Source organism: Galeopterus variegatus, unplaced genomic scaffold (assembly GCF_000696425.1).
Source record: "Galeopterus variegatus unplaced genomic scaffold, G_variegatus-3.0.2 Scaffold6398, whole genome shotgun sequence".
Taxonomy (NCBI): Eukaryota; Metazoa; Chordata; class Mammalia; order Dermoptera; family Cynocephalidae; genus Galeopterus; species Galeopterus variegatus.
This window is the reverse complement of record NW_007732509.1, coordinates 80,082-89,658: the sequence shown is the minus strand read 5'-3', so window position 1 is coordinate 89,658 and position 9,577 is coordinate 80,082. Positions and strand designations below refer to the sequence as shown.

Here is a 9,577-nt window from a genome sequence, read left to right as displayed (position 1 = left end):
GCTGGGGTATGAAGACCTGGCCCACTTACCCAATTTGGGCAACTGCGCAGGGCCATCCCAGCCTCACAGCTCCTGGTGGGGTAGGTTCAGGTTTTTGTTGAGGTTGCATCACAAGCCACATCTTCATTTGCTGGGTCGCACTTTCCCTCTGACAGGTGTTGATCCTCAGAACACTCCGTAATAAACTTCTGAGTGCTAATTTCCATCTCAGAGTCTGCTTCACAGGGAACCTGGCCTGCAACAGTGTGGCAGTCTGGGAGGCTTGGGTCAAGGGTGATGTAAGTTAGAAATATAATACTGTACTTTAAATAGCAAGCATGAGAACGACTCATGAAAAAGGCAATATCAACTATTGACAAGGATGCAGAACTAGCAGAACTCTCATATACTGCTGATGGGCAGGTAAATTGGCACACTCACTTTGGAAAGTTCTTTGACATTATCTGCTAAAGCTAACTGTGTAGGATCATGTCCTCAGTATATGCCCAAGAAAAATTGCAAACGTGCTCACCAAAAGAAGAATGCACAAGAATGGCATAGCTGCACTCTCCCTAAATGCAAACTGGAAAGAACGTCAATGTCATCAGCAGTAGAGTGGATGAATAAATTGTGTCATAGTCACACACTGGGAATGAAACCTGCAGCTCCACATAACAACACAGACGAATCTCACAAATGTAATATTGAACAAAAGCCACCAGACATAAAAGAATACATACTGTACAATTTCATTTGTATAATTTTTAAAATCAGACAAAACTGATGTATGGTGTTTGAAGTCAGAATAATGGTTACATTTGGGGGAACTAGTTTTATTGAGAAAGGGTCTGAGGGAGTGTTCTGGGGGACTTGTAATGCTTCTTGACCCAGGGGCTGGTTACAAGAGTGAGTTCACTGTGTTAACATTCACTGATCTTCTAGACACTTACTATTTGTGCACTTTTCTGTGTATAGGTCGTACTTAAACTGAAAGTTTACGCAGTGAGGAAACAGGGAAGGAAGGTCAGATGTAAACACTGGATACAGAAATGTATCATCATGGATGGAGATGCAAATTTCTGAGACATGAACAGTACTCTTATCTGTAATGATGAGGAGCGTAGGGTCCAGAAGAGCTCCAGGTGGCTGCAAGTTACATAGCCAGCTAATGGGAAGGTCTTCCTGGCTCCATCCTCTCCCCACCTCCCCACAGTGAGCAGAGCCTGTGAAATCACTAGAATGCCCATTCATCTTGGCTCAATGTTGACCACACAGTCATCAGGGCAGCCTAAGCAAGGCATGGAGTGTACAAGGAGATGCAGTTTGAACAAAGACCTGGAAGGGGCACAGGAACTTAATGTACTATACTGGTAACAAAGCTATCCATTTCTTAGACGTCTTCCTTCACCTATTACCTATATCGCTTCCCACCCACACTTCTATATCCATCAATATTGCTTTATGTTGAGAATGTGCCATTTTCCATTTGCACAGCCAAAGGCTGCAGAGAAAAAGTCTTGAGGTATGAGCTAAATTGCCTCTTTCTCCTTTGACTGTCCCCTGCAATCTTTGGGAGAATATTTGACTACAGTAGTCCCCCTTATTGACAGGGGACATATTCTAAGACTCCCAGTGGATGCCTGAAACAGCAGATAATACCAAACCCTATGTACTCATATACTTTGTTTTTTCCTATACATGCATAACAATCATAAAGTTTAATTTATAAACTAGGCACAGTAAGAGATTAAGAATAACTAATAATAAAATAGAACAATTATAGTAATATACTGTAACAAACGAATGCAGTTTCTGTCTGTCTCCCTCTTTCTCAAAATATCTTATGGTACTGTACCTCGGGTATCTGAAACTATAGAAAAGGAAACCACAAATAAGGGTTTAAACTGTTTAAAATGGTGCTTTTTTTCTGTAAGAGTTTTAATTTAGTTTAATAGGTGTTACAGATGACCTTGAAGATTAAAAGTGAAATTTTCTCCGTTTCTTAAGTATGTTAGCATTTGTGTGTGCCCACATGGGTGTGTGTGCTCATGGGTGTGTGCTTGCATGTGTGCGTATGGATGTGTGTGTGTTTACGTGTTTGCATGCATCTATATGCATGAATGTGTACATGTGCATATACGTGCATGTGTGTGTGCATGAGCATGTGCTTGCATGTGTGTCTATGTGTGTGTATGCACATGTCCATTCTCCATTAATATGATGCCATTTGCCATATCACTCTCTTGAGACTTATAGCTGTCTGCTTTCGATTACACTCAGTCTAGTCCAAAACCCTTCTGAACTAATGCTAATCAACTTGGAAGCCACCACATTCAAGCACAAAGCTGTCAAATGTGAGTGTTTGCAGATGTCAGTGCAAGTATGGCAGGAATCCAGGAGGACAGATCACGGCTTAGTCACTGAAAAATACATGCCAATGCATCCCAGCGCCAGAGCATCATCGAAGCCCATAAGAAAAGTGTGTCGTGACAGTAAATCAATAACCTCTTGGAAACAATTCCGTTCTGAAATGTCCCTGATTAATTATGCCAGTGCATGCTTGGCACAGTACTTTGCTCCAGCATTAACCTAATGCTTTTTGCATGAAGCAGGATTATAAATGCTTCTCATAAGTCAAATTTGACATTTCAAATCAGGCTTTAAAGGTTTGGGTTATAGATTTTATAATGTCTTCATGTCAAACGTAATTGCTCTTATTGCTGCTAGTAGATGTTTGCCAGTCAATCAAAATAACATTTATTTTATCATAAACAAGGGTAAATTAAAACCATTTGAAATCATCTTATTTGAAGACTCAGTGAAGAGGCATCTTTAGGATCATTGGAATTTGCTGCTACACTGTATAGAGAACTGTGATGAATTATAAAAGTCAATGGAAATATGTTACTATATACACTTCAAAAAATTAATGCCTCTACATGTTTCATGAATATACAGCTTTAGCTTGGTGACATTCCCATATGAATATGTTTTGGGACCAAATAGCTCCCTTCCTTTCGCTAATAGAAAATAATAATTTTTGTCCCTTAAAGACGAGTGTGTTTTTAAATTTACTTACACATTGCATTCAGGAACTTTTAAAAAATTTCCCTTAAGTCACCTGAGAAGCAAGTGAATGATATTAAAATCCTAGTTTCTTATTTTCTAAGTATTTTTTTCTAAATTTCAGAGTGCTCTTAACAATGAGTTCATTTTTCTGTAGTTGCTCCCTAAACTTGTCATTTTCTCACAATCTTTAAGAAAATATGTCAATGCTTTAAATTTTACTGACTACAGGAACACAACTAAATTTCCCTCTTCCCTTGCCTTCCACCACTGCCGTGCTGCCATCACTGCCCCTTCTCTCTCCACCTGCCCCTCAAAATGCTTTCCAAATCCTTTTAAGGAGAGTTGGCCATTGAAAAGACAAGAAAGGTAGCACAAATCTCAGAAAGAGAATGCTCCCCTGGGACAGTCACTTGGGGTTACTCCCTCTCCTTCCCCTCTACCTGTGTGAGGCCCTCAGTACCCACAGGATTTACCCTCCAACATGAGGCTAAAGACTGATCTGATATTCTGAATGTCGAAGCCATTCAACCCTCAGACCCTGGAATCTTACCACACTCAATGGTGGGTCAATGAGAGAAGGTTTCAGGTTCCTTCTCTGAAGCACAGCCATAGGATGGAGAGTTACCCGTCCATAATAGGAGATCTTCCCCCGGCTACCCCCTCAGGTCATGTCTTCCCAGGGCTGCATAGGCTGCAGAGCATCACAGGTAAAAGGGTGGGTCAGAGATCAAACTGCCCAGGTCTGAGCACAAATCCACCACCTTCCTGTTGGATAAACTTGAGTGACTTTCTTAGCTTCTTTGTGTCTCAGTTTCTGTAAAATGGAGTTGATAATGATAATAATAATAATATATACCTCAAGAGAGTATTGTGAGAATTAAGAGTTTTAATCCATGTGATGTGCTTAGTATAGTTCCTGGCATGCATTAAATAGATCTCACAAAAATAACGATTATTTGCATGTATCGTGCAAGCCACTTCTTAGGATCTCATATATGCAACCCTAGTGAAGTAAGTTTTTTCTAAGATGAGACTGCAAATTTGTATAAGCCTAATTGAAATGCATTCCTAAGAACAGCAACCCAGTGGGGGCGAGGATCCTTGTCTACTCTGTTCTGGGATATATTTTAAGTACCTGAAATCGTGACTGGCACATAGTAGGAGTACAATAAGTATTTATGTTTGTTTGTTTGACAGCTAACTGGTAAGGGGATCTGAACCCTTGACCTTGCTATTATCAGTACCACACTCCAACCAAGGGAGCTAACCAGACAGCCCATTAAGTACTTATTAAATGAATGAACAAATGAACAAACGAGCATGGGAAACTGTGTCTCAGTAAAAGCACAGGTTTTGGCGTCAGGCAGATCTGAAGTCTAATTCTGGCTGCACCATTTACAAATTCTACATTATCTTTTGACAAGTTAAAGATAGTTTCTTCACTTCCTCGTGTATAAAATGAAGGTGAAAATAACTGCTACATGAGGATTGTTGTGAGAATTAAATATGCTAATAGTGGAAAATGTCTAGTATAAACTCAGCATGTATAGGAGCTCAGTAAATGACAGCTCTTATTACCGTGCCCATCAGTTAATATGGGGAAACAACATAAAAACAGGAATGAAAAAAGTCACCTTTACATGTTTATCTGGCAAGTAGGTATTTGCCAAAGTTGCAGACTAGCTTTCTTTTTGTTCTGTTCTTTATGTTGTTTTCAGTATTCTGGTGCTTATTACAGAAAAGGAGGAAAGACGAGTAGAAAGGGGAAACTGTAGGGGAGGAGGCTGCCGAGAGGCAGGGGAGAGGCAAGAGGCTGCGGAAGAGGCCCAGAAGAAAGTCATGGAGAGTCCCCTCCTTGGTGAAAGACCAGCAGGATGGAAGAAAGGAAGGAGACAGGAGCGACTTGGCAGGTAGATCTCCCCTCTCTCTGCTCCATCCTCCATCCTGCCTCCAGCTTGATCTTTCTACTGTTAATATCCAAATTTGTCTCTCTTACCTCTGCAAACATTAAACTCCACAGATGAAGAATCTTGTCTTCCTACAGGACAAGTCTGTGTAAAAGCCCTCCATGATTTGACTTATGCCTGCCTCACCCACACAAATGTCACCCTCTGTACTCTTTCATGTCAGGCATTGGCACCAGTCTCCTGTGTGGACTGTGCTGTGTGTGTACACACTTTGTCTTTATCTTGGCCTTTTGAATGAATGAACCTCCTTTACCCTTTCTTCTGCTTGTCAACCCCTAATCATGCCTAAAAACGCAGCTCAAATGTCTCCTGCTATGTGAAGTCTTTCCTGGACCCACCAAGCAGAGCAGATCACTCCAGCCTTAGCACCCACCATCACAGATCTGCCTGTCTGCATATATCTCATCATAGGGTAAACATTTGTCTGTCTGAGGGCAGTAATTAGAGATACTATTCTGTGAAAACTCCAAACATTAATTGTGAAATGTTCATGGAAAACATGAATATTAGGTCACTTTAAAAATTGCTGTTACATTTTATGGTACAACATGGGTCATCTCTGGCATCCCATTCACAAAAAGAGCTTCTTAATTGGTGTCCCACAGGCTGCTGGGCTGAAAAGGAAAGAGAAAATACACACCACACTACAGCCTCCTGATAATGCCACAGACCCTCAGCTCCTTGATTGTGCCTTCATTAGGAAGATTCAGCAAGAGCTATTCACTGCCCTCGAGTCTTACTAAAAATGCTTTTAAAATGCAAAACTAGGGCCGGCCGGTGGCGCACTCGGTAGAGTGCAGCGCTTGGGAGCGTGGTGGCACTCCCGCCGAGGGTTCAGATCTGATATAGAGACCGGTCCGCTCACTGGTTGAGCGCGGTGCGGGCGCGACACCGAGGGTTGCGATCCCGTTGCCGGTCGCGGTACGGGCACGACACCGAGGGTTGCAATCCCATTACTGGTCATGAAAAAAGACAGAAAGGGAAAAAAAAAAATGCAAAACTAATAGCCTGGTAAAACTGTGTCACTGTCCTAGTATAATTGTTCCTATGACTCTTAGTTGGCTCTTAATTGCAAAAAGAGGCATGTCTTTATTTAATGCATGACACTATTTTATTTATTTGGCCTAATTATTAAAACCATATCTTAAGAGTTGCTGGAGCTAATATTAGAATGGAATGAGTCCCAAATTTAGTATTTAGCCTATAAAGAATTTTGGAAGTGCCTGGAACATACTGACACTCAATAAATGTTGGTTCCATCTGAACCGAAGTTTTTTGACCCTGTGTCCCCTTTCTAACTTCATTTTGAACATGAGGTTGCTCCTGTATAAGGGCTTCTCTGCCTGATTGGACAGTCAGCAGGGACAGGAATCCAGTGCCACACCCAAAAGGCACAATCAAAAAGGTTCTAGCAATTTCTGGAGAGATTCTATGTCATATTTACAGATGTCACCAAAGTAAAACAGCACCTCAGCCCTTAGGAGGGGAGGCCCATGACAAGAGGAAGTGCCCTTTGACTCCTGGAGAAGGAAACTCTAACGGTTGAGCCTGGCAGTTTCTTGTCATTCAAAACACTAAAATATCTCTACTAAGAAGGGAGTGAGGGAAGGTGGTAAATTTTGAGCGACAGTTTCAGAATAAAACGTTTTGTCAGATTTCCCAAGTTCAAAATTAGGTGTTTTTAGAGCCCGCATCACTTTTGTTTCCAAGCTGCTGGGCTGCCATGGGCATCTCCCTTGAAGAAGAGAAACACCTCATGCGTGCGCTCTGAATTGACACCTGCCCCAAGGAGAGATCCACCCCACCCACTGCTGCGTTCTTCTGTATTCACCAAACATTTGACTTATTTGGGGAGCACAGAAGCTCTGCCAAAGGTTAGAATCAGCCTATGTTTTGTGATTTTCCTAGTTCTGATGTTGCCCTTTCTATCATTTTAGATCATGTTTTGCTAATGCAATGGGCTTTATTTTCAAACCTGGAAATTCCTTCTTGCTTTATTTCAGAATAAAAATTTCTCTTTTTTAATCCCCTTTTATTCTGTGGGTGACTGAGAGGAAAAATAAAAAAACAAACAAAGTATCCAGGCAACAATATTCAAGTTCTGTATCCTAGGGCACTTTTCCATATTATTTTTATTTGTGATATACCTGTAAACTTGTTGAGACCTCATAGGGACTCTCCCTCACCCCCATCCTCCCAGGCAAGTCCAGTCACATCTCTAGCCTGTAGCCTGGGTGCCCACAGGAATGCAGGTGCACACCGACACCCACACACACACATGCACACAGCCATCCTCTTATTTATGATCCAAAGTTGTTATGGGGATATTAGAAAACATGAAGGCAAGAACAAGCTCACCTGGTGATTTGATGTACACATTACTTTCTGAACACTCCCAGAGGCCTGCCCTTGTCCTACCAATGCAGATAAGTGGACATGGTGTTGCCAGCTCTGTTACCCAAGTAGGCTGTTAACAACTAGCTTTGAAAAACATTTAAAAGCCATTTTTGCTTCCAAGGAAGAAGCAGTTCTTCCCTGGTATTCCTATGGTGCAGGAGCAATATTCTCATCCTGAAAAAATATCTTGGAAAGAAGGAGAAAAATCAGAGAGAAATGACTGTTGAACATAGTCTTCAAGTCTCGTTATTATTTTTTGTATTGTACACTCTGATTACAACTATTGATTATAGAGATCTAAAGTTAATCCTGATTAATCCATCCCACTTGCCTGACTTCATCCCATCACAGAATGTAGTTTCCATCCTTCTCCTAATCCACAGCAAAAGTTATTCTAAAACTTCTCTTTAGTTTATAGGACACCAGTTGCCATCACGGAGAGTCAAAAAGTTTTTCCCAGTAGCCAGTCCCAATTCTTCTTGTGTAGTGTATACCTGTTTCTTTAATGCTGTTCAATACCACTACATTCCTCCATCAGTACCTAAACTTCCTGCTCATCCATCTCTCCATTTTTCTGGCAAAAGAACATCCATTCATAAATCAAGTAATCTAGCAATTAGGAGGTACATTACAATTTATAAGTAATCTATTCCAGTGCATCTCAGTATGTAGGCTGTAGAGCTTTGGTGGTATGCAAGATAATTTATGTGGCACAGGGACCTTGTGTTAAATAATACTGAATCACATAGTGAAAAGGTAATTTCCTCTGGATTACCTTTCAGTCCTTCTGATTCCATTTAGTAGAGTTTCCATTTCATGCTAGTGTGTCTTTAATCATCCTCTAATATTTACTTATATCCTTATTTAATACATATAGGTCAGGCCTCAGAATCAGAGCTTCTGAATAATAACCAAAACAGCATGGTATTGGTATAATAACAGAGACTCTGATCAATGGAATAGAATAGAGCACCCTGAAATCAACCCACGCACTTACTGCCATTTGATCTTCGACAAAGGCATTAAGCCTATCCACTGGGGTCGGGACTCCCTCTTCAGCAAAGGGTGCTGGGATAACTGGATATCCATTTGCAGGAGATTGAAACTAGACCCACATCTCTCACCATGTACTAAAATCAACTCAAAATGGATCAAGGATTTAAATATACACCCCGAAACAATAAAACTTATTAAAGAAAACATAGGAGAAACCCTTCAGCAAATAGGGCTGGGCACAGACTTCATGAATATGACCCCAAAAGCACAGGCAACCAAAGGAAAAATAAACAAATGGGACTATATCAAACTAAAAAGCTTCTGCACAGCAAAAGAAACAATTAACAGAGCTAAAAGACAACCAACAGAGTGGGAGAAAATATTTGCAAAATACACATCCAACAAAGGACTAATATCCAGAATATATAAAGAACTCAAACAACTTTACAAGAAAAAAACAAGCAACCCAATCAAAAAATGGGCAAAAGAACTAAGTAAGCATTTCTCTAAAGAAGATATGCAAATGGCCAACAGTCATATGAAAAAATGCTCAACATCACTCAGCATCCAGGAAATGCAAATCAAAACCACACTGAGATACCATCTCACCCCAGTTAGGATGGCCAAAATCCAAAAGACACTGAAAGATAAATGCTGGCGTGGCTGCGGAGAAAAAGGAACTCTCTTACACTGTTGGTGGGAATGCACAATGGTGCAACCCCTATGGAAAATGGTTTGGAGGTTCCTCAAACAGCTGAAGATAGACCTACCATACGACCCAGCTATCCCACTGCTGGGAATATATCCAAAGGAATGGAAATCATCAAGTCGAAGGTACACTTGTTTCCCAATGTTCATTGCAGCACTCTTCACAATAGCCAAGAGCTGGAATCAACCCAAATGTCCATCATCGGATGAGTGGATACAGAAAATGTGGTATATCTACACAATGGAATACTACTCAGCTATAAAAACGAATGAAATACTACCATTTGCAACAACATGGATGGACCTTGAAAGAATAATACTGAGTGAAACGAGTCAGGCAGAGAAAAAGAAATACCACATGTTCTCACTTATTGGTGGGAGCTAAAAAAAAAAAAAAAAAAAAAAAAAAAAAAAAAAAAAAAAAAAAAAAAAAAAAAAAAAAAAAAAAAAAAAAAAAAAAA

The 9,577-nt window shown here is 40.5% G+C and overlaps 1 protein-coding gene across 1 annotated transcript in view; it reads left to right on the top strand.

The window, feature by feature from the left end:
* Positions 1–330: 330 nt before the first annotated feature.
* The window catches only part of LOC103606232 (androgen-induced gene 1 protein-like), a 71,260-nt gene continuing 62,013 nt past the window's right edge, over positions 331–9,577 (top strand). Inside the window, exon 1 of the mRNA XM_008590821.1 lies at positions 331–402. Within this exon, the coding sequence (XP_008589043.1) occupies positions 331–402 (72 nt within the window). The remainder of the gene's footprint in view (positions 403–9,577) is intronic.